The sequence below is a fragment of the Pseudoliparis swirei genome, chromosome 4 (genome assembly GCF_029220125.1).
Source record: "Pseudoliparis swirei isolate HS2019 ecotype Mariana Trench chromosome 4, NWPU_hadal_v1, whole genome shotgun sequence".
Classification (NCBI taxonomy): domain Eukaryota; kingdom Metazoa; phylum Chordata; class Actinopteri; order Perciformes; family Liparidae; genus Pseudoliparis; species Pseudoliparis swirei.
The window spans coordinates 27,415,144-27,440,475 of NC_079391.1; the positions used below are offsets into that span (position 1 = coordinate 27,415,144).

General features: G+C 43.6%; 1 protein-coding gene across 1 annotated transcript in view; it reads left to right on the top strand.

Moving 5' to 3' along the window:
* The window catches only part of LOC130193232 (mucin-5B-like), a 28,128-nt gene extending 5,151 nt beyond the window's left edge, over positions 1-22,977 (top strand). Inside the window, exons 3-21 of the mRNA XM_056413682.1 lie at positions 11,954-12,379; positions 13,867-14,063; positions 14,855-15,026; positions 15,336-15,583; positions 15,754-15,937; positions 16,648-16,846; positions 17,673-17,848; positions 17,935-18,004; positions 18,204-18,325; positions 18,424-18,455; positions 18,541-18,709; positions 19,437-19,532; positions 19,940-19,980; positions 20,211-20,477; positions 21,028-21,123; positions 21,465-21,593; positions 21,680-21,719; positions 21,828-21,942; positions 22,632-22,977. Of these exons, the coding sequence (XP_056269657.1) occupies positions 11,954-12,379; positions 13,867-14,063; positions 14,855-15,026; positions 15,336-15,583; positions 15,754-15,937; positions 16,648-16,846; positions 17,673-17,848; positions 17,935-18,004; positions 18,204-18,325; positions 18,424-18,455; positions 18,541-18,709; positions 19,437-19,532; positions 19,940-19,980; positions 20,211-20,477; positions 21,028-21,123; positions 21,465-21,593; positions 21,680-21,719; positions 21,828-21,942; positions 22,632-22,827 (2,975 nt within the window). The 3' untranslated portion in view covers positions 22,828-22,977. The remainder of the gene's footprint in view (positions 1-11,953; positions 12,380-13,866; positions 14,064-14,854; positions 15,027-15,335; positions 15,584-15,753; positions 15,938-16,647; positions 16,847-17,672; positions 17,849-17,934; positions 18,005-18,203; positions 18,326-18,423; positions 18,456-18,540; positions 18,710-19,436; positions 19,533-19,939; positions 19,981-20,210; positions 20,478-21,027; positions 21,124-21,464; positions 21,594-21,679; positions 21,720-21,827; positions 21,943-22,631) is intronic.
* The last annotated feature ends 2,355 nt before the right edge of the window (positions 22,978-25,332 follow it).

Consider the following 25,332-nt stretch of genomic DNA (forward strand, 5'->3'; position numbering starts at 1 on the left):
TTGACAACGAGTGTTGTACAAACTACGACCACAGTGCCAGGTGTCACAACAACAGGCCCTGAAACCACAGTTGTAACATCAGCACCTTCTGTTGGCACCACAACCACTGAAGTACCGTCAGTAACGACTTCGGGAACGACAGCAACACCTTCAGAAACAACTGCAGAAGAGCAAACTACAGTGAGTGCTGGGACAACTGCAGTACCAAAAGTCACCACTGGTCCAGTGACAACTTTGACAACGAGTGTTGTACAAACTACGACCACAGTGCCAGGTGTCACAACAACAGGCCCTGAAACCACAGTTGTAACATCAGCACCTTCTGTTGGCACCACAACCACTGAAGTACCGTCAGTATCGACTTGGAACGACAGCAACACCTTCAGAAACAACTGCAGAAGAGCAAACTACAGTGAGTGCTGGGACAACTGCAGTACCAAAAGTCACCACTGGTCCAGTGACAACTTTGACAACGAGTGTTGTACAAACTACGACCACAGTGCCAGGTGTCACAACAACAGGCCCTGAAACCACAGTTGTAACATCAGCACCTTCTGTTGGCACCACAACCACTGAAGTACCGTCAGTATCGACTTCGGGAACGACAGCAACACCTTCAGAAACAACTGCAGAAGAGCAAACTACAGTGAGTGCTGGGACAACTGCAGTACCAAAAGTCACCACTGGTCCAGTGACAACTTTGACAACGAGTGTTGTACAAACTACGACCACAGTGCCAGGTGTCACAACAACAGGCCCTGAAACCACAGTTGTAACATCAGCACCTTCTGTTGGCACCACAACCACTGAAGTACCGTCAGTATCGACTTCGGGAACGACAGCAACACCTTCAGAAACAACTGCAGAAGAGCAAACTACAGTGAGTGCTGGGACAACTGCAGTACCAAAAGTCACCACTGGTCCAGTGACAACTTTGACAACGAGTGTTGTACAAACTACGACCACAGTGCCAGGTGTCACAACAACAAGGCCCTGAAACCACAGTTGTAACATCAGCACCTTCTGTTGGCACCACAACCACTGAAGTACCGTCAGTAACGACTTGGGAAACGACAGCAACACCTTCAGAAACAACTGCAGAAGAGCAAACTACAGTGAGTGCTGGGACAACTGCAGTACCAAAAGTCACCACTGGTCCAGTGACAACTTTGACAACGAGTGTTGTACAAACTACGACCACAGTGCCAGGTGTCACAACAACAGGCCCTGAAACCACAGTTGTAACATCAGCACCTTCTGTTGGCACCACAACCACTGAAGTACCGTCAGTATCGACTTCAGGAACGACAGCAACACCTTCAGAAACAACTACAGAAGAGCAAACTACAGTGAGTGCTGGGACAACTGCAGTACCAAAAGTCACCACTGGTCCAGTGACAACTTTGACAACGAGTGTTGTACAAACTACGACCACAGTGCCAGGTGTCACAACAACAGGCCCTGAAACCACAGTTGTAACATCAGCACCTTCTGTTGGCACCACAACCACTGAAGTACCGTCAGTATCGACTTCGGAACGACAGCAACACCTTCAGAAACAACTGCAGAAGAGCAAACTACAGTGAGTGCTGGGACAACTGCAGTACCAAAAGTCACCACTGGTCCAGTGACAACGACAACGAGTGTTGTACAAACTACGACCACAGTGCCAGGTGTCACAACAACAGGCCCTGAAACCACAGTTGTAACATCAGCACCTTCTGTTGGCACCACAACCACTGAAGTACCGTCAGTATCGACTTCCAGAACGACAGCAACACCTTCAGAAACAACTGCAGAAGAGCAAACTACAGTGAGTGCTGGGACAACTGCAGTACCAAAAGTCACCACTGGTCCAGTGACAACTTTGACAACGAGTGTTGTACAAACTACGACCACAGTGCCAGGTGTCACAACAACAGGCCCTGAAACCACAGTTGTAACATCAGCACCTTCTGTTGGCACCACAACCACTGAAGTACCGTCAGTATCGACTTCGGGAACGACAGCAACACCTTCAGAAACAACTGCAGAAGAGCAAACTACAGTGAGTGCTGGGACAACTGCAGTACCAAAAGTCACCACTGGTCCAGTGACAACTTTGACAACGAGTGTTGTACAAACTACGACCACAGTGCCAGGTGTCACAACAACAGGCCCTGAAACCACAGTTGTAACATCAGCACCTTCTGTTGGCACCACAACCACTGAAGTACCGTCAGTATCGACTTCGGAACGACAGCAACACCTTCAGAAACAACTGCAGAAGAGCAAACTACAGTGAGTGCTGGGACAACTGCAGTACCAAAAGTCACCACTGGTCCAGTGACAACTTTGACAACGAGTGTTGTACAAACTACGACCACAGTGCCAGGTGTCACAACAACAGGCCCTGAAACCACAGTTGTAACATCAGCACCTTCTGTTGGCACCACAACCACTGAAGTACCGTCAGTATCGACTTCGGGAACGACAGCAACACCTTCAGAAACAACTGCAGAAGAGCAAACTACAGTGAGTGCTGGGACAACTGCAGTACCAAAAGTCACCACTGGTCCAGTGACAACTTTGACAACGAGTGTTGTACAAACTACGACCACAGTGCCAGGTGTCACAACAACAGGCCCTGAAACCACAGTTGTAACATCAGCACCTTCTGTTGGCACCACAACCACTGAAGTACCGTCAGTATCGACTTCGGAAACGACAGCAACACCTTCAGAAACAACTGCAGAAGAGCAAACTACAGTGAGTGCTGGGACAACTGCAGTACCAAAAGTCACCACTGGTCCAGTGACAACTTTGACAACGAGTGTTGTACAAACTACGACCACAGTGCCAGGTGTCACAACAACAGGCCCTGAAACCACAGTTGTAACATCAGCACCTTCTGTTGGCACCACAACCACTGAAGTACCGTCAGTATCGACTTGGAACGACAGCAACACCTTCAGAAACAACTGCAGAAGAGCAAACTACAGTGAGTGCTGGGACAACTGCAGTACCAAAAGTCACCACTGGTCCAGTGACAACTTTGACAACGAGTGTTGTACAAACTACGACCACAGTGCCAGGTGTCACAACAACAGGCCCTGAAACCACAGTTGTAACATCAGCACCTTCTGTTGGCACCACAACCACTGAAGTACCGTCAGTATCGACTTCGGGAACGACAGCAACACCTTCAGAAACAACTGCAGAAGAGCAAACTACAGTGAGTGCTGGGACAACTGCAGTACCAAAAGTCACCACTGGTCCAGTGACAACTTTGACAACGAGTGTTGTACAAACTACGACCACAGTGCCAGGTGTCACAACAACAGGCCCTGAAACCACAGTTGTAACATCAGCACCTTCTGTTGGCACCACAACCACTGAAGTACCGTCAGTATCGACTTCGAACGACAGCAACACCTTCAGAAACAACTGCAGAAGAGCAAACTACAGTGAGTGCTGGGACAACTGCAGTACCAAAAGTCACCACTGGTCCAGTGACAACTTTGACAACGAGTGTTGTACAAACTACGACCACAGTGCCAGGTGTCACAACAACAGGCCCTGAAACCACAGTTGTAACATCAGCACCTTCTGTTGGCACCACAACCACTGAAGTACCGTCAGTATCGACTTCGAGGACGACAGCAACACCTTCAGAAACAACTGCAGAAGAGCAAACTACAGTGAGTGCTGGGACAACTGCAGTACCAAAAGTCACCACTGGTCCAGTGACAACTTTGACAACGAGTGTTGTACAAACTACGACCACAGTGCCAGGTGTCACAACAACAGGCCCTGAAACCACAGTTGTAACATCAGCACCTTCTGTTGGCACCACAACCACTGAAGTACCGTCAGTATCGACTTCGGGAACGACAGCAACACCTTCAGAAACAACTGCAGAAGAGCAAACTACAGTGAGTGCTGGGACAACTGCAGTACCAAAAGTCACCACTGGTCCAGTGACAACTTTGACAACGAGTGTTGTACAAACTACGACCACAGTGCCAGGTGTCACAACAACAGGCCCTGAAACCACAGTTGTAACATCAGCACCTTCTGTTGGCACCACAACCACTGAAGTACCGTCAGTATCGACTTCGGAACGACAGCAACACCTTCAGAAACAACTGCAGAAGAGCAAACTACAGTGAGTGCTGGGACAACTGCAGTACCAAAAGTCACCACTGGTCCAGTGACAACTTTGACAACGAGTGTTGTACAAACTACGACCACAGTGCCAGGTGTCACAACAACAGGCCCTGAAACCACAGTTGTAACATCAGCACCTTCTGTTGGCACCACAACCACTGAAGTACCGTCAGTATCGACTTCGGGAACGACAGCAACACCTTCAGAAACAACTGCAGAAGAGCAAACTACAGTGAGTGCTGGGACAACTGCAGTACCAAAAGTCACCACTGGTCCAGTGACAACTTTGACAACGAGTGTTGTACAAACTACGACCACAGTGCCAGGTGTCACAACAACAGGCCCTGAAACCACAGTTGTAACATCAGCACCTTCTGTTGGCACCACAACCACTGAAGTACCGTCAGTATCGACTTCGGGAACGACAGCAACACCTTCAGAAACAACTGCAGAAGAGCAAACTACAGTGAGTGCTGGGACAACTGCAGTACCAAAAGTCACCACTGGTCCAGTGACAACTTTGACAACGAGTGTTGTACAAACTACGACCACAGTGCCAGGTGTCACAACAACAGGCCCTGAAACCACAGTTGTAACATCAGCACCTTCTGTTGGCACCACAACCACTGAAGTACCGTCAGTATCGACTTCGGGAACGACAGCAACACCTTCAGAAACAACTGCAGAAGAGCAAACTACAGTGAGTGCTGGGACAACTGCAGTACCAAAAGTCACCACTGGTCCAGTGACAACTTTGACAACGAGTGTTGTACAAACTACGACCACAGTGCCAGGTGTCACAACAACAGGCCCTGAAACCACAGTTGTAACATCAGCACCTTCTGTTGGCACCACAACCACTGAAGTACCGTCAGTATCGACTTCGGGAACGACAGCAACACCTTCAGAAACAACTGCAGAAGAGCAAACTACAGTGAGTGCTGGGACAACTGCAGTACCAAAAGTCACCACTGGTCCAGTGACAACTTTGACAACGAGTGTTGTACAAACTACGACCACAGTGCCAGGTGTCACAACAACAAGCCCTGAAACCACAGTTGTAACATCAGCACCTTCTGTTGGCACCACAACCACTGAAGTACCGTCAGTAACGACTTCGGAAACGACAGCAACACCTTCAGAAACAACTGCAGAAGAGCAAACTACAGTGAGTGCTGGGACAACTGCAGTACCAAAAGTCACCACTGGTCCAGTGACAACTTTGACAACGAGTGTTGTACAAACTACGACCACAGTGCCAGGTGTCACAACAACAGGCCCTGAAACCACAGTTGTAACATCAGCACCTTCTGTTGGCACCACAACCACTGAAGTACCGTCAGTATCGACTTGGAACGACAGCAACACCTTCAGAAACAACTGCAGAAGAGCAAACTACAGTGAGTGCTGGGACAACTGCAGTACCAAAAGTCACCACTGGTCCAGTGACAACTTTGACAACGAAAGTGTTGTACAAACTACGACCACAGTGCCAGGTGTCACAACAACAGGCCCTGAAACCACAGTTGTAACATCAGCACCTTCTGTTGGCACCACAACCACTGAAGTACCGTCAGTATCGACTTCGGGAACGACAGCAACACCTTCAGAAACAACTGCAGAAGAGCAAACTACAGTGAGTGCTGGGACAACTGCAGTACCAAAAGTCACCACTGGTCCAGTGACAACTTTGACAACGAGTGTTGTACAAACTACGACCACAGTGCCAGGTGTCACAACAACAGGCCCTGAAACCACAGTTGTAACATCAGCACCTTCTGTTGGCACCACAACCACTGAAGTACCGTCAGTATCGACTTGGGAACGACAGCAACACCTTCAGAAACAACTGCAGAAGAGCAAACTACAGTGAGTGCTGGGACAACTGCAGTACCAAAAGTCACCACTGGTCCAGTGACAACTTTGACAACGAGTGTTGTACAAACTACGACCACAGTGCCAGGTGTCACAACAACAGGCCCTGAAACCACAGTTGTAACATCAGCACCTTCTGTTGGCACCACAACCACTGAAGTACCGTCAGTATCGACTTCGGAACGACAGCAACACCTTCAGAAACAACTGCAGAAGAGCAAACTACAGTGAGTGCTGGGACAACTGCAGTACCAAAAGTCACCACTGGTCCAGTGACAACTTTGACAACGAGTGTTGTACAAACTACGACCACAGTGCCAGGTGTCACAACAACAGGCCCTGAAACCACAGTTGTAACATCAGCACCTTCTGTTGGCACCACAACCACTGAAGTACCGTCAGTATCGACTTCGGGAACGACAGCAACACCTTCAGAAACAACTGCAGAAGAGCAAACTACAGTGAGTGCTGGGACAACTGCAGTACCAAAAGTCACCACTGGTCCAGTGACAACTTTGACAACGAGTGTTGTACAAACTACGACCACAGTGCCAGGTGTCACAACAACAGGCCCTGAAACCACAGTTGTAACATCAGCACCTTCTGTTGGCACCACAACCACTGAAGTACCGTCAGTATCGACTTCGGGAACGACAGCAACACCTTCAGAAACAACTGCAGAAGAGCAAACTACAGTGAGTGCTGGGACAACTGCAGTACCAAAAGTCACCACTGGTCCAGTGACAACTTTGACAACGAGTGTTGTACAAACTACGACCACAGTGCCAGGTGTCACAACAACAGGCCCTGAAACCACAGTTGTAACATCAGCACCTTCTGTTGGCACCACAACCACTGAAGTACCGTCAGTATCGACTTCGGGAACGACAGCAACACCTTCAGAAACAACTGCAGAAGAGCAAACTACAGTGAGTGCTGGGACAACTGCAGTACCAAAAGTCACCACTGGTCCAGTGACAACTTTGACAACGAGTGTTGTACAAACTACGACCACAGTGCCAGGTGTCACAACAACAAGCCCTGAAACCACAGTTGTAACATCAGCACCTTCTGTTGGCACCACAACCACTGAAGTACCGTCAGTAACGACTTGAAACGACAGCAACACCTTCAGAAACAACTGCAGAAGAGCAAACTACAGTGAGTGCTGGGACAACTGCAGTACCAAAAGTCACCACTGGTCCAGTGACAACTTTGACAACGAGTGTTGTACAAACTACGACCACAGTGCCAGGTGTCACAACAACAGGCCCTGAAACCACAGTTGTAACATCAGCACCTTCTGTTGGCACCACAACCACTGAAGTACCGTCAGTATCGACTTCGGGAACGACAGCAACACCTTCAGAAACAACTGCAGAAGAGCAAACTACAGTGAGTGCTGGGACAACTGCAGTACCAAAAGTCACCACTGGTCCAGTGACAACTTTGACAACGAGTGTTGTACAAACTACGACCACAGTGCCAGGTGTCACAACAACAGGCCCTGAAACCACAGTTGTAACATCAGCACCTTCTGTTGGCACCACAACCACTGAAGTACCGTCAGTATCGACTTCGGAACGACAGCAACACCTTCAGAAACAACTGCAGAAGAGCAAACTACAGTGAGTGCTGGGACAACTGCAGTACCAAAAGTCACCACTGGTCCAGTGACAACTTTGACAACGAGTGTTGTACAAACTACGACCACAGTGCCAGGTGTCACAACAACAGGCCCTGAAACCACAGTTGTAACATCAGCACCTTCTGTTGGCACCACAACCACTGAAGTACCGTCAGTATCGACTTGAACGACAGCAACACCTTCAGAAACAACTGCAGAAGAGCAAACTACAGTGAGTGCTGGGACAACTGCAGTACCAAAAGTCACCACTGGTCCAGTGACAACTTTGACAACGAGTGTTGTACAAACTACGACCACAGTGCCAGGTGTCACAACAACAGGCCCTGAAACCACAGTTGTAACATCAGCACCTTCTGTTGGCACCACAACCACTGAAGTACCGTCAGTAACGACTTCGGAAACGACAGCAACACCTTCAGAAACAACTGCAGAAGAGCAAACTACAGTGAGTGCTGGGACAACTGCAGTACCAAAAGTCACCACTGGTCCAGTGACAACTTTGACAACGAGTGTTGTACAAACTACGACCACAGTGCCAGGTGTCACAACAACAGGCCCTGAAACCACAGTTGTAACATCAGCACCTTCTGTTGGCACCACAACCACTGAAGTACCGTCAGTATCGACTTCGGGAACGACAGCAACACCTTCAGAAACAACTGCAGAAGAGCAAACTACAGTGAGTGCTGGGACAACTGCAGTACCAAAAGTCACCACTGGTCCAGTGACAACTTTGACAACGAGTGTTGTACAAACTACGACCACAGTGCCAGGTGTCACAACAACAGGCCCTGAAACCACAGTTGTAACATCAGCACCTTCTGTTGGCACCACAACCACTGAAACGTAAACACATGAATCACACCTCAGTTTAACAAATTATAACAAACCTTGAAAGCAAACCATCTCAACGATGATGACAATGGAATGAACATGAACAAGCACACGATGCTCACACAGCAGCCTACACATGCTAAGCATTAAAAACAATTCAAAAAAATATCATTAACATTCTGAAATAGAAAGAAATTATGAATAAAATAATGATGTATTAACAATAACAGTAAACACAATAGACATAAACACAGACACTTCAAACCATACAAGAATGAAACGACATCAAAGACAGCATGACACCACAGACAACTTCCAACTCACCATCAACACGAAGACCAACAGACACGAGCACATACCGACACAGGTACATCGCAGTGGACACACGCGAACACGTACAGTACAAACCTAACACAGACGTACACCTGACGAACAGACAAACTAACTGAAGCATGACACACTAACATACAATACATGACAAATCACACGCAACAGTCGACACTGTCACACAAACCTGAGACAACTCAGTGACGAAACACTGCTGCAGACATAAACCAGCATACATGAACACAGCAAACCATGACACACTCGACAACTAGAAGAACTCAGAACTCGGACAACTGACACTGACACAGCAGTGACATGACATGTACACTGACACAGCGTGCACAACCCTGACTAACAATGCACGATCAACACTGAAACAAACAGTCAAGGCATCGTCAGTATACCAGACATGCAAGTAAACCATGACAGACCGACCGTAACACTTGAAACGAAGACACGACTGAGAACAACACACTAACAAGGTCATCACTACCAGACACTGACACACAGACGCAACCAGACGAACACGACCTGAACCAGACAAACAGTCGAACCACGTCGCGTACACTGCAACAGCAAACCAACACTGAAGCAAACGTGACACATGACACAACTGAGCCATGAAACCAAGGCAAACATAGATCAGTCAGCAATGACAACATAGCATACATGACAAACACCTGAAAGAACAGTGACACGATCCACAGCTGCAAACACTGACAGTACTGGCACACGACAACATCAATAACACAGCCGCAACCAACCACACTGAACAACACATGACACTAACAGATGCGACAACAACACCACTGCACACGACAATTAACACGCACGACAGAGTACAAGACACGTGAGACAGCAGACAACAGCTAACCCGAGAAACTCAACAGAACAGACGACTAGTTCACAACGCGAAACACCAGTTGACCAGCCAGAAACACTCTACCGACAATGACTAACAAGCAGTCAAACCGACAACAAGAACACAACAGTACAGCACCAGTGCACCACCAGTGACACAAGCTCCACACGACCAGCTAAACACTCAGAAATCGAACGCACACATCCTGAGAACTCAAGGAACACGTGTACAACCGGCGAACAATGAACAACTCACACACATGTGGCAAAACACCACTGAAGCACAACTGATGAAGCAGACACACTGACAAGTGCAAACCAGACAACTACACACAGACCCTACACTAGAAACACTCGACAGCAGAGCAACAGTCAGACACAGTGCACGCAACTACACTGCAGATCAACCTGAACCAGTGTACACAGCACCCACCACTGTGCAGACAACCGAACAGCACAGCGCAACTGCACATGCAGCATCAGTCACACACAGAACACGCAAGACACCGCACAAGGACAAACTAACCTAGACATCAAGACCCAGAACTGCAAAGCAACATGACCTATGACCAGACCATCGCAGTCAACGACACACTGTCAACATGACAGCACTACATGACACAGACAGCACACGTGACTACTGCAACATGCAACCGAAACAGTGAGACACAGGAACACGCAACCTTGACAACGCAGAAGCCGAAAACTCACACTGAAACAATACAAGACACTGTCAAATCACACCCAAGTGACATTCACATGTTAACAAGCAGACAAACACAGTCGACACAAACTCAACGTGCACCACAACCATGAGACCATACAAACACTGAACAACTCATGAAAACACCACAGCGGAACACAGCAGTCGGGCAAGCAGACAAAGCTACATGCAACATTAGAACACGTAGACAACACAGTCAGACACTGACAACTAAGGCAAACCGAGACCAAACACTTCAGCAGCACTTGTTACACCACACATACAGTTGACAACACAGTCAACACAGCATCTGACATTCACAAACCGTGACGTGGAGCAAACACCTAAAAACCATGCAAATCAACCATGGCACAAACGACACTCTACATCAAGTGACAACAACCAAGCACCATGCAAGACACTGAACACTCTAAACACGCACTCGTTGCACACAACCCATACACACCAGACCACACGGAGCACAGCAACACTGAACAACAACTCAGCGCACAACACGACAAACTCGAAAGCACAAACAGAACCATGAACAACTACACTGCACACAACACAGTCCGTGTCACAAACAGACTAACAGTTGCACACACAGCCCAAGTCTACAACACCTGAGCACATCACAGCACCTCAGTACACCACAACACGAACCAAACACTGAGAACACGCACCCAAACAATCAAGCACTGGCAGGACAACTGCACACGACACAATCAACAGACGGACAGAACACCCTGAAACAGTGCAAAACACTTGTGGACACACCGTTGAAACACACACGGCTGAAACACATCTGAAAACACTACACACGAAACAACACGAAACGCAGTACATCGACAAGACAACCGACAACAATCAACGAGACTGAGAAACTCGGACAACCGGTTCACAACACACGCCAGGACATTTACACACATGTTAAACCACGTACATTGACACAGTCGCACACACACCACACACCCGTCAAACAACTGCAGAGCAAACCAAGAAGCAAACTGATACCGCACAACTGACAACACTCAGACAGTTACAACAGCTCAGCAAGTGGACAAACAAGGCCCAAACCCATGTAACACTGACCACGTGACATTCACACAGTCGTGACCAACCTGAACACACTTTGAAACACAGACACACAACTCAGAAACTGGAGAACAACACAAACACTGGCAACAGCAACAACATGTGACAAACAACCACAGCCAGGTCAACAACGGCAGAAACTTGAAATCAACACTGGTGACCACACAACTGACCAACGCAACGGACCTCAAACACTAAACTCACAGACTTGTGACACAACAAACACGTCAGAACAACACAGAGTGGACACACCTAGCACAACAGGACACTGAACAAGCTTGAACACCAGGGCAAAGTGACAGCAGACAAACCGACGACTGTACAACTGACACACCCGTGCGACAACTACAACGCGACAAATACTCACAGGGCAACGCACAACAAAACTGATCACACTGCATACAAAATCCTGAACCACAGCACAACACCCTAACAGTGACAAACCACTGAAGTACCGTCAGTATCGACTTCGGGAACGACAGCAACACCTTCAGAAACAACTGCAGAAGAGCAAACTACAGTGAGTGCTGGGACAACTGCAGTACCAACAGTCACCACTGGTCCAGTGACAACTTTGACAACGAGTGTTTTCCAAACTACGATCTCAGTGCCAACAGAAAACCCAGAAACAACAGTTGTTGTAGTCACAGAAACAACACAAACATCAACTGTTGTTACACAACCTGTTGTTTTGAACACGACTGTAACTTCAGCAACAACATTTAAGGGTACAACTTCCATCGGCCCAATAACACAGACACTTCCAGGCAGCACGACTTTTTACACTACCAGACCAGCCGGATCCACAGTTGTATCTACACCACCTCTCTTAACCACAACTGCAACGTTATGTGCCTGCATTGCCAATGGGACTGTACATTATCCTGGTACGTGGTTTTTCATTTTCCCTTTTCACATTTTCCTTTTTTCCCTCATCTAGGGTCCCAGCACAGTATCCTTTTTTCTTTTTAAGATTGTCTTCTTTATTATTTTTTTCATTTACATTTCTAAAAGGGAATTATTCCATCCTAGATTCAGAACTTCACTTCTAAAGCTTTCTTTTTTCTTTTCTATTATGCTTCATGATTTTAACATTGGATCAAACAGTAAACTTCCGTCCACAACACTCTTTTTAAGTTACACACAGAATCGCATTAATTTTCATGCAATTTGTATTCAGTCTCCTAGAGCAAGGCAGGTTTTTCACTTCTGTTAAAAAAAATCATGTGCAAACGTCTTTTGTTTGATTTCATTTGTTATGACTGTCTTTGTAATGTTCATAGGATCCATAGCCCAAGACATTTTCAGCATTAATGTGTTACCCTGTTTTGCTTTTTACATACTAACACTGTCAGGAGACTTGTGGCCCATTCATGCCATCTTGTTTTTCATTCATATATAAGTAGTTCCTGAATAACTTTGAATCCAGGACTATATTGATTATGATGACTAAAAACAGACTAGGAGATAATCCATTAATTAATCAATAGATAATGATTAGTTCACAAATATCTGCAAATCCTCCGAGTCACACATTTTCCATTAATCTTCATTCATTGAAATTGTCGGTAAAGTGCTGCTCAGTGGTGGTTGGTGCAGCATGTACTGAGCTGTGCAGAATTGTACACATGCTTACACCACTGGAATTTAATGAGTGAAGAGGTCTTCTTTCATTCAGTAACAGTTCAGGAACTGAATGAAAGAGTTACAGACACATAATTGCTGTACAATAAATGACCTTGCCAGGATCATATATGATACCTAAATGTTTTAATCTTACATTGCAATTTATACAATAACTTATAATAATAAGAAACCACAGTAATAGGAAAATTCACATCACTCACACAGGGCATGAACAAGTTTAACATTGCAACAATTTATCCTTACTTTGTTTGTCTTTGTTGTCAGAGTTGAAGCTCACGGCTGACCTAGAAAAGACTACCAAACATTCTCTTTTGTTTTGTTAGGGTTTGGGTTACAGTATACAAAGGCAATGAAAGTATTTGTTTGCTTTTTCTCTAATATCTACTCTCAACAATAAATAGTTATGATGTGCTGCTCTGTGGCCCCCAAGTTGTGCGACTGTTTCAAATCCAAAGAAATTGACAGCCCACCAGCTACCTGGATTGGAAACACACAACGTCAGAATAGTGATACATTCTTTTGAACAACCTGGGCACTACAAACTGGGGCTAGAAATGATCACGGCTTAGTCTGCCTACGATATCTCAGAGTTGGTTTTACAAAATAGATTAATCCTAGTTCAGTCTCCTTTTTTCTTTTTTTTAAGCAAGGCTGATTTAGGTATAAACACCCTCTTAATATTTGTATTTGGTGCACTAAACTTATAACTTCACTCTTATTTTCACAGGGGACTTGGTGTACAATAGGACTGATGGCTTAGGCTGGTGTTATGTTGCATATTGCAATGCATCTTGTAAAATTGATGTAAAATCCAGTCCATGTCCCACAACACCCGGCACAACTACCACTGCAACTATTTCCAGCACTACTTTCTCTCCATCAACAACTACCATCGACTGCAATGATGCAAATTCAACAAGAAAGGTGGGATATAGATCACATATTTGTATTCATGATTGTGAATTGAATTGTTTCTAAAAAAGCATTTTATTTCACCAGTATCTACTTTGTGTCCAGTAAATGGTCTTGTACGTGTATAGCGCTTTAACATTACAGGTCATCATTCACCCATACACAGCCATCCATACACTCGATCATTAACATGACATAATGTATGTAATAATATGAAGACTAAAAAGGAAACTTTTTTCATTCCCAGATTGTCAATGATACATTTTTCCTGTAAAACAATCCATTCTAACTGATTTAACTTCAAAAGCAATTTCAGAGAAATCTACTTCCAGCACTGGCACTATGGTGGTTTTTTATACTTGAATTGTATTAATCATTATTATACCAAATGAAATCATGCACTATAATGTACGTAAAATGTATGTCAGGACATATACAGTAAACTCAACTTGTAAAAAGTTTTCATCTGCTCGGAGCACAATATTGAGCTCTTGTGACGCAGAAATAAGTTTCCGTTTGAGGCAATGTATTTCTAATGTTTTAGAGCATCATGGAGGGGGATGAAAGTAGTGAATGTGATTGTCCATGATTTTCACAGCCTTCAACATGCCCAAGTATATTGAATGATAATGTGTTATTTCTGATCCCACCCTGCATCCTGGCCACACAATTACCAAAGGTGCATTTGAAAAGCCCCCAATGCACTGGGTTGAGGTGCAGAAAAAAGAGCACTGCATTGAAAATAATCCGTTGAATTACACATCATTTCCTGCATGATTTACTGCTTCTCAATACCCATCCAGCATGGAGAGTCCTGGAAGACCAGCCACTGCACCACAGCTACTTGCACCAATGGCCGGGTCACAGAGAAAACCACTGCCTGTCCCAAACTGCAACCACCCGTCTGTGTAAATGGACGCAAAGTCGTCGAAGTCTATGACAATGACAAATGCTGCTTTCACTATGAATGTGAATGTAAGTTTAAATGGAACCTTTCAAAACAGGTTTCCACTTTGTTTATTTTAAATGCAGAGCATCAAGTTTAAGGAGCCTATTTACATAGCTATGTAAATAAACATACTTAATAAAATTTACTATTTAGTGTAAAGCACTGAGGCGACTATCAACTAAGTCACTTCTAAATAGCTTCAGTAAAAGTAGTTTCTAAAGCAATTATCTCCCGAATAAATACCGTCGTCAGTGTTATTTGCCATTAAACAAACATAGCAATTGTGTTTTCTGCTTCTTCTAGTTGTTACTTTACGGTTTCTTCTCATCCTGCAGGTGTGTGCAGTGTCTGGTCTGAATACCACTACCTGACATTTGATGCAAAGCCATACAATTTCAAGGCGAACTGCTCCTACTACCTGGTCAAAGAGATTATTAATAAATATAACCTGACGATAATAGTTAATAACAATGACTGTGATCCTTCGGACACCACATTCTGTCCCCAGAGTCTTACTGTAACATACGGATCCTACACGGTACTTTTGACTCAATTGATGATTTCAGGAACAGCAACTAATGTGGTAAGCAACCAGACACTTTGTCAAAGACATTCATTATTTTTCGCGTTAGTAACACATTTCCTTTATTTTATTTCAGAGTACTTAATTAAGTGGTGTGGTGCATTGTAGAGTTATAACTCTTGCTGTGCTTCACAGTCTTCTCTAATGGGTTTTGTCACATTGTCCTACAGGTGTATGTGAATCAGAAACGGAAGTATCCGGCCTACGAAAATTCGGTTCTACAAATCACAAGCACAAATATGGTGATGACATTGGAGATACCTGAGATCATCACAAAAGTGCTCTATAGGCCATCCGGAATCATCATTGACCTTCCTATGTCTTTCTTTGGTGGAAACACTGAAGGACAGTGTGGTGAGTTAACAGAACATTGATACGTGAAGTGAACCTCATACGTGACACTTAGTTGGTGACAATTACAACCAGAGGACACGATAGAGAGCAGCCCGGGGCATCTATTGACACTCCACCGGCAGCTTGCAGTCTAATATATAGTACAGCTGAGCACTGACACTGAGAATATAGAAGTCAAAAATGTTACGTTATAAAATGATCTACATTCCACTTACTTGTAGTAAATCACTTGTTTCAGACACATGTGCAGGTTAGACGGTCCATTAGCATAATACATGTCAATAAAATTGCCATATAAGGCTTCATGTTCTGTTCTGTGTTTGGACAGGATCATCCAGAAAAATGTGTCAGAATTTTCCAACGATACTGAACTTTGGCAAATTAGCAAGTCATGATGATAAAACTATGGGGAACATAATATTGAGTTTAGAAATGCATATTAATATTAACGGTATACATGGTAACATATGGTGCAGGGGTGAGCTGATGGCTTGCTTGGGCCCCTCAGCTGATATACACATATAAAATGAGGTAATCCTAAATTAAATCTCTTTCCCTTTGTGAAGAAAGGCAGATTAACTCTTCAGGTCTTGAACACTTTATTGTGTTACATACCAGAAATTCTCTTAGATCGCTGATACATTCTATTTAGGAACATCTCTGTGATCGGGTTCTGCTTTGGCTTTAACCTCCGGCCTCATCTTTTCCAGGGACCTGTGACAACAGCCAGAACAACGACTGCCGTTCTCCAAACGGCCAGGTGGAAAGCTGCTCAGAGACTGCAGGCGACTGGTATGTCCCAGGTACACCCTGTGTCACCCCGCCTACCCCAGAGACTACTACAATCTCACCTTCCTCAACAACGGAGCCTCCTTGCAAACCTGACATTTGTGATATCCTAACCAGCAGGTGAGAGGAACAACAACATATTTTAAAGTCTTCACAAAACACCGTTTATGCAGTTTTGAGCACAAAACACAGGCTAAAAAAGACACATTTACTCCTTGACAGTTATATGTAGATGTCAACAAAGTTGTTGTTTTTTCAGACGCCTTAAATCTGGGATTTTGACTTTTTTTCTGCGGTTAAATATGGAATTTGGGATTTGAAACGGAAATGGAAACCCTAAAAAGTAGAACTGCACAATTCAATTAAGGCCTGTAACTGGATGATGTAATGTACCATAATTATTTCTAGACATTCACATTCATATTAGTTACATTTGATAATGATTAAAAGAGAGAGATGGGTTGAGGGAGATGGTAGGGTAGTAGAATGGAGCATAACAGGAACTCTTATCTCAACAGCCTAAAGGCTAAAGCCAATATTTACCATGTTTTGTTTTTTTAGATATGTTTATTTCATATCGAGACTAAAAATGGATGCATGTAGATGAGTATATAATGAACATTTTCAACGAAGTATTAGACCTTGCTGTAGTTGGCCGTGTTTTTTTACTGCTTTTTTTTTTTTTTAACAGTGAATGAAGGAGACAAAGTGAAAATGATGGGTTAAAAATAATAATGTTTATTACAGGTCAATGTTATTGCTTTCTTCTCTTAGTTTTGCAAATTAAATTGTTGACAAAAATGATTCGTTGTCGTTCCTGAATTGCTGAATTGCTTTCCATTACGTATTAGATGATGTTTACATATTCTCTGGTCACTTGGTGACCAGTCAATGACTTCTGATCTCTTTTCCTGACATACTGTTCTGGCTTGTGTGTTCCTTCTAGTGTTTTTGCACCTTGCCATGGAGTCATACTCCCCGGTCCATTTGTGGCAATTTGTAAGTCTGACACTTGCAACAATGGCAATACCACTGACTGCTCCACCCTGCAGGCCTATGCCTCTCAGTGCTCTGAAGCAGGAGTCTGTATCGACTGGAGGAATGCAACCAATGGGCACTGTGGTAAGAACAAGCTCATAGTTTATAGAACTAGAAGTGGTGCATGGAGTTATGACAAATGTGTATATAAACATATGCCCATCTTACAGATTTCAAGTGTCCAAGTAACAAGGTGTACAGTGCTTGTGGCTCCCCTATAGAGGCGACATGCAATGACAGGTAAAGAATACATAACGAATGTTTTGTTTTAGAAATCTTGAAATTTATACACCACTTGCTAGATTTAAATGCTTACATTTCCGCTTCCATAAATTAAAGGATGCTTAATGTCCTTAATTGTTTCTTGTCAGTGTGTGAGTAGGATGAACACATATACTGTTGTGTCTGTAATAACCAATAATTCCTTTTCTGACGGCAGATACAACCAGAAGTTCTCGTCAGGCATCGAGACCACCTCCAGCAAAACTAAGGAGGGTTGCTTCTGTCCTCAAGGCACCATCTTATTCAACACAGTCTATGACACATGTGTTACCTCTTGCGGTAAGAGAAGATCCGAAAGAAAACGTGTCTTTTTCTCAAACGCATTAGCTTTAAGCGCCACTCAAACCTACAAACAATTGTTTCTGTTTGAATTTCAGGTTGTGTTGGACCGAATGGAGTACCCAAACAGGTAAGAAATCTGCCTGTCGCAAGCATCCGTGTTTACGAGCAAAGCACGAGTCGTCTGTCTGAACTGGAACCTGTCTCTCAAACAGCCCGGTGACACATGGACAAGTGACTGCAACACCTGCGTTTGTGACGTCGATTCCATGAGCATCCAGTGTGAGCCGATTGAATGCCCGACAATACAGAGCCCCAACTGCAGCAAACCTGGCCAGCTGCTGGTCAACAACAAAGACGGCTGCTGCGCAACACAGTCGTGTGGTCAGTTGCAGTGTCGCATTGGGATTCTGTCATTATGTAGCCTCGATGCCACGACATGCAAGTTGTTTGTAGAAACATCTGCCGCTGAAGAGATGAACTCACGAGGCTTCTTTTTTTTTATAGGATCGGTTTTGAACTTGTAAATATCTCATCTCCACCTGATATTAACACGTGATCTGTTTCTGACACGTTAATGCAGGTGTAAATACACACAGCACACTGCAATGTCAATGCCATTGGTTCTGCCCGACCGCATCTGGAGGTGGTCTTATAGTCATTGTTCAACATGTTTGAAGATATTTGCTTTTCTGTCTGTGTATGGATTAAACACACAAGATAGGAAGAGTTTAGACTTATCTCACAGGCAGGAGATTGATATCTATCTGAACACCTATACAAATATTAAGATTATTTTAGGTATTCAGTCCATGTATGAAGGAATCTTTCGAAGTTAACTGACGATACTGAATCATCATCATCGTTTTAATTATTTCCTGTATGATAAGAAAGGTTTCAAACTCAACATCCTATGCCTTCTGCTAAAAAAGTGAAGAGCAAGAGCAAAGCCTTTAATCCCCAAGAGCTTCAGTGGAGCTTCCAGTTGTGAATGTCTCAAAGTGGGTCAAAGCAGTGCCTTCCTGTAAAAGAGAGCCGGGGTCTCAGCAGAGTCTCCAGCTAACTTGTTGTGAATTTTATCATCCTCATCCCGTCCTTTTGTCCCCCACAGAGTGCAACGTAAACCTGTGTCCCGCTCCTGAGGCGTGCCCGCTGGGCTTCGAACTCAACGCCATGAATGACACCTGCTGCAAATCCTACGAGTGTGGTATGTGACTCAATGTAGCATAACTTCTGCTGTACAACATGGAATGCAAACATGTATGTAATGAAGAAGCTCAGTGAGCTTGTAAGATAAAAAGGAAACGAGGGACAATTTACAGACTGTAGACTAAACAAATGCATACACATACACTTACAGATACACATACACACAGATACACATACAGATACACATCCACATACACATACAGATACAAGATTTAAACATTTGAAAATCTATCCCGAATGTATTGTTCGAGAGTTAAATCACACAATTGATCCTCATAATAAGGGCTTTTCAAAACAATAACAATAAGCATAAAAACACACACTAGATTAGCACACATCTGCATCACTAATCTATAGAACGACAGTCAGTTTCCACCTAATTTATGCTTCTTGTTTGTTTTGCAGTTCCTAAAGGCGTGTGTGTCTACAACATGACTGAGTACACGGTAAGGACACATACCACACCCCATTAATTAATATATCTGTCAAAGTTCAGGAACAACAGGGAGGATGATTCAAAGAAAGAAATAAGCAGTCTTGTTGTATTCTATATGAATATGGATTCATTTATTCGTTCCTTGGTGCAGAAATTTTTTATCAAATACAGGTGTGAAGGCTTCCATAGAATACAGAGTGGTCGTTAAGAGTAACACTTTGATTAATGTGTATTTTACAGCCTGGTTCCAAGGTAACGACACCACAAATCCCATCAGAACCACCAATTGAAGCACCAGCAACACCAGAACTACTGGCAGGGACCACAACAGCAGCATCAGGAACAACAACAACAACCCCAACAATAACAACAACGGGACCTTTAACAGGGGAGCCTTTCAAACCCGAACCCTGCCAAGAGTGTTACTGTGGCCCAGTAACGAATCCCATCACCAAGCTACACGTCATTACTTGCAAGCCTATCGTCTGCCAAACAAACTGCTCTGAAGTAAGCTCATTCAAAGGACATATCAATACCCACACACACACATACACTTCTGGTATACATTCACACACAGAGCCAACTTTCTGTGGTACTGTACCAGCTGTTAGTAGTTGCACTGGACTCTTCAGTACTGGACTAATGTATCTAAATGTGGTGGACCAAACATGAGCAATACCTGTCAAGATAATGCAGTACATATTTTTGGTCTTCTTTAATGATAATTTTTTGACAAACAAAACAGCATTTGCCCATATTCTAAGCCAGTAGCTCTGACTGTACTGGCCAATACAATGTTAGCCCCTTCAGGCAGTAAACTATTCTATGGGCCTAACAGGAGTTGTTCTTTGGTACATGAGATGAGATGTTTAAATACACTGTTCAGTCAAATATATATATATATATATATACCTGAAATATGATCAGAAAATCCAAGTATCCCAGGACACTCGAGTGCACAACCAGTGCAGTTTCTTACAAAGCCAAAAGAGTTTTTATATTTTTAATGTTGATGCTCTCTCCCTCACTCTCTCTCTCTCTCTTCCTTTTTCTCCAGGGTTATGAATATCAGACTACAGTTGATAAGTGCTGTGGTACGTGTGTTCAGAAGAGCTGTATGTTCACCATTGGAAACACAACGCATATCATTGAGGTCAGTTCTGTCGCTGTGCGGGTTTTATTCACATTTCTCAGATATTTGAGAACAATTATGTTATCTGCAGCAACATAGGTTTTTTTAGCTATCGACAATGTAGATATTTGTCGATGAATGTCAGACAAACAGAAAATAAACCTTATTTTTAAATAAAAAGGTTTTTTTAAAGCATATAAATATCTGATACAAGAACCCATTTATATCATCACATCTGATGGTGTTAGTTCTTTGCCGACTTTCTCCACTGGAGATATAACTTGTTGTTTGTGTATCAGCCCAAAAGATAAAAGTCTGTGTTGACTCGTCTGACTTGTCTTCCACTCTTTCTGTTGGTACAGGTCAACAACACATTTGTACCACCTAATGACAGGTGTGCGAAATATACATGTGCCAACATCAATGGACAGTTGCTTACTCAGAAGACCGATACCATATGTCCTCACTTCAACCCCTTGGACTGTAAACCTGTGAGTTTTGTTCTCACCCGAAACCCAACCCTCCCTAACTGTCTAACCCACAACATACATGACATGCGTTTTTTTAAATCTTCCAGGGCACCGAGACAACAGACGCTGATGGATGCTGCACAACCTGTAAGTTAATGGAGTCACAGTGTTTAACGCTGAATCCAAAATCTGGAACCGACTTCCGAGGACCAACCTGTTGCTTTGCGAGAGCCTAACGGTCGCTGTGTGTTCCAGGCAAACTGGAGAGCACGTGTGAGGTCCTGAGTAAGCAGACCATTATCGAAGTCAACGACTGCAAGCAGATGGTCAACCTGACGTCCTGTGCTGGACACTGTGGAAGCTCCTCCAAGTGAGTCCATTTAGCGTCACAGTTTCAACTTAATCGTCAAAACCCACTTCATTCCCTGTACCATGAATTCAGTTCTCAGGTGCAATGTGATTCAGTTCAAGTTTAATTAAAAAAGCAATGTACTGAATGTATGCGTGCTACTTTTGGAGAGACTTTACCTCGTGGAAGCATTGGGCCCTCGCCTCGTAGTTCTTAGGTGCTTTTTCAGTTTCTTCCTATTTTTACCAGTAAGACTGCTAATCACCTTCTGTATTTGTATCAAATGTAAGTTCCTTGTCAATATTAATATATTCGTGTTGTGTTGATTAAGTATTCTTCCGTTTTTCCCACATCAACCACCTTGAAGGCAAAAAAGTGTGAAACACTTCAAACTTTTTGCTGCACTTTTAACTTATGATGCTTAGCTAAATGTGATCTAGAGCACTGTATTTTTTTACATTTACAATAACCTACAGATGAGCAACGTAATGTGATATGTGTTTAGCCATGATTGTCACAAACTTATAATATAATATTTTTTTCCTAATTCTGATCCCACCTTATGGTCAAGTGCACCACTAGATTCAGTTCTCAGGTGGAATAACAGTGTGAGCCAAAGCTGTCTCACTGGCGACTGAGCTGTTGTAATCAGTGGAGAGGATAAGTGCTGTTGTCTCTGTATTTATGTGTGTGTATGTGTGTGTGTACAGATATTCTGCTGCGGCTAACAAGATGGTGCACGAGTGTGAGTGTTGCCAAGAGGTCATCACCAATCAGAAGCAGGTGGAGCTGACCTGCGCCAACGGCTCCAAGGTCCAGCACAGCTACTTGGAGGTGGAGACGTGCCACTGCAAAAAAGCAGAATGTGTGTCGTGGACCAAACCACAGCGCCGCAGGAGACGCTGATCAGACTGGACTGAAACCTTACCAACACGATGCAAGACTTAACCTTTCTATTCTTGTCAGGTTTCAGTATCCAAAGCTCAACTTGTTACTCTTTCTTTATTTTAAGATTTCATGGATAATCATTAATAAAATTAAATTTCTGCAATATGACCACTGGTGTTGTCATCCTTATTGATCCCTGGGAATGATTCATGTTAATGAAACACATTTCTTAAATTGCAAGACACAACATAAACAGAACAACAAGAGGACAGCGAGGACAATGAACACATGCCAGTTAACATTCAGTCGGTCTATTAAAGAACAGATAGATGTGTGTGTGTGTGTGTGTGTACTTAATATTACATACTAACTACAACAATGAAGTCAAGGGTAGTGCCGCCGAGAATGAGAATAGGTGAATACAAAAATAATAACAATAATAGCTGTAATACAAGAATAATATCACTATTTACAGTAATAATAACATTGAGAAGACAAAAAAAACCACAGAAAAAAACACTTGGTTATTGCTGGTGCCCAGGGCGCTGAATGACTCCAGTGTCAACTGGGAACAGTTTATGGAGAGAGCAGTGGGAAGTACATTTTAGTTGCAATGCAGGAGAACACTACCACCTGCTGGAGGATATTGACACAAACAATCAACAGGACTTCAGCAGATACACGTATAATCATATTATTGGTGAAATAATTAATGTGCTGGGGACAAGTGATTGCAGGTGTTATGAAATACAATGACCTGAATAAGTGGGAAACGCTACCAGCTTCCTGGCTGGGCAGGATAAGCATGCTCAAGATGAATATACTGCCTAGGTCACCCTAGAGATGCTACCAAAATCAATATCTAACAGCTTCTTTATTGACTTGGATAAAATGTTCACACAATTCATCTGGCAGGGCAAAAAGGTTAGAATGAAAATAGGTAAATGACAGAAAAGCAAGCAAGGAGGAATGGGAGCCCTAAACTTAGAGTTCTACTACTGGGCAACACTAATGCGGTACATATATGAGTGGGTGAATCCAGAGGCTACAAATGCATGGATTGACAGAGTCGACATATTGTGGCCTACTCACCTTAAATACCTGTCCCTTTGTAAACTCCAAAAGGGCAAAACTGGAGGTTCAAAACAACTTTATTGTATGGAATACATTAAACACCTGGAACAATATCATGGTCTAATTTCAATTTCAGAACTATTTTTCACTTTTGGCTCCCATTCGGAGAGACCTAGATTTACCCCCCTCATGTGAGAAGGGTCTGGACCAACTTGTCAAACTCTAGGAGGGAAGAGCAATGGACTCGTTTGAGGGCCTGAAGAGCAGATATTCTCTCCAACATTACCATTTCTTTCGTTATTTACAAATTAAATATTATAAACCCAAAACCGGTGATTCCTGAACGAAATCAACACACAACCCATAACAAAAAGGTTTACCTCTCAAGTCTATGAAACCTTTAGCCTAAATCTTAACTATTCCACTGACCATATCCGCAAACAGTGGCAAATTGATAAGGAGTGTGTCAGATAGAGGAAAATGTATGGACATCAATTATGGAAAACACACTTAACGTCCTGAGCTGTAGCACAGATAGAGAAGATGGTCTGACAACGAGGTTGACCGTCGGTAAGGTAAGGAACCTACTGTCATTCCTGTTTGTAGTAATGCAGACAGTACAGTAATACTGAATACTGAAATGAGCTAGAAACATGAAACATGGCCAAACAACTGCTTCCTAAGTGCTTCCGAAGAAATGGCTTTAATTCCTAAAATTGCGTTGGAGTTAATGCCCTAAAATCTGATTTTGGAAAGGCCTGGCTCGGAAATCTTATTGATTGAACTGAAATGTGTCAGAAGTATCCAGCTCAATGTGCGTTACATAAAAACACAACAACCACCAATGTCTGCCTGATTCTAAATCTTTTTTTTGGGCATCTCCTCCGAACCATAGATTCAACCAGGCTAATCAACATTTTCATAACACAAGATATTACCCGATGCACTTCACAGTGCCTGGCTCAACACATCAATAAACCCCATCATTGCAAATTATTCAAGAGAAATGGACCACTGGGGCGCTTTAAATATGGAAAAAGGGCATGGCATGACACAAATCAACTTTAAATCAGAAATTGCTTGTCCAACCATTACAAAACTTACAGGATATGTTTCCACATGCAGGGGCCTCACACAAACCTGGTCATAGGGGTCTTTGTGACTCCACGTCTCATAAGGTCCAGGCCTCCTCCCCCCCCCCCCTACTAACTCCACACAGAAGGACCGCCAGGGATCAAACCAGGGCCTTTGATAGCCACCGTGCAGCCTGGCTGAGTAACATCATTTTACATAAATGTATGGGTTCATAAGTCCTAATTGAATTTGTACAATATTTACATACCTTGATATTCATTATTATTTATTAAATCGGCTACCAGTCACAACACAACAGTAGTTTTTTTACATTGATCACACCATGTGTCAATGGGTTCTTTGAAATGTCAATTC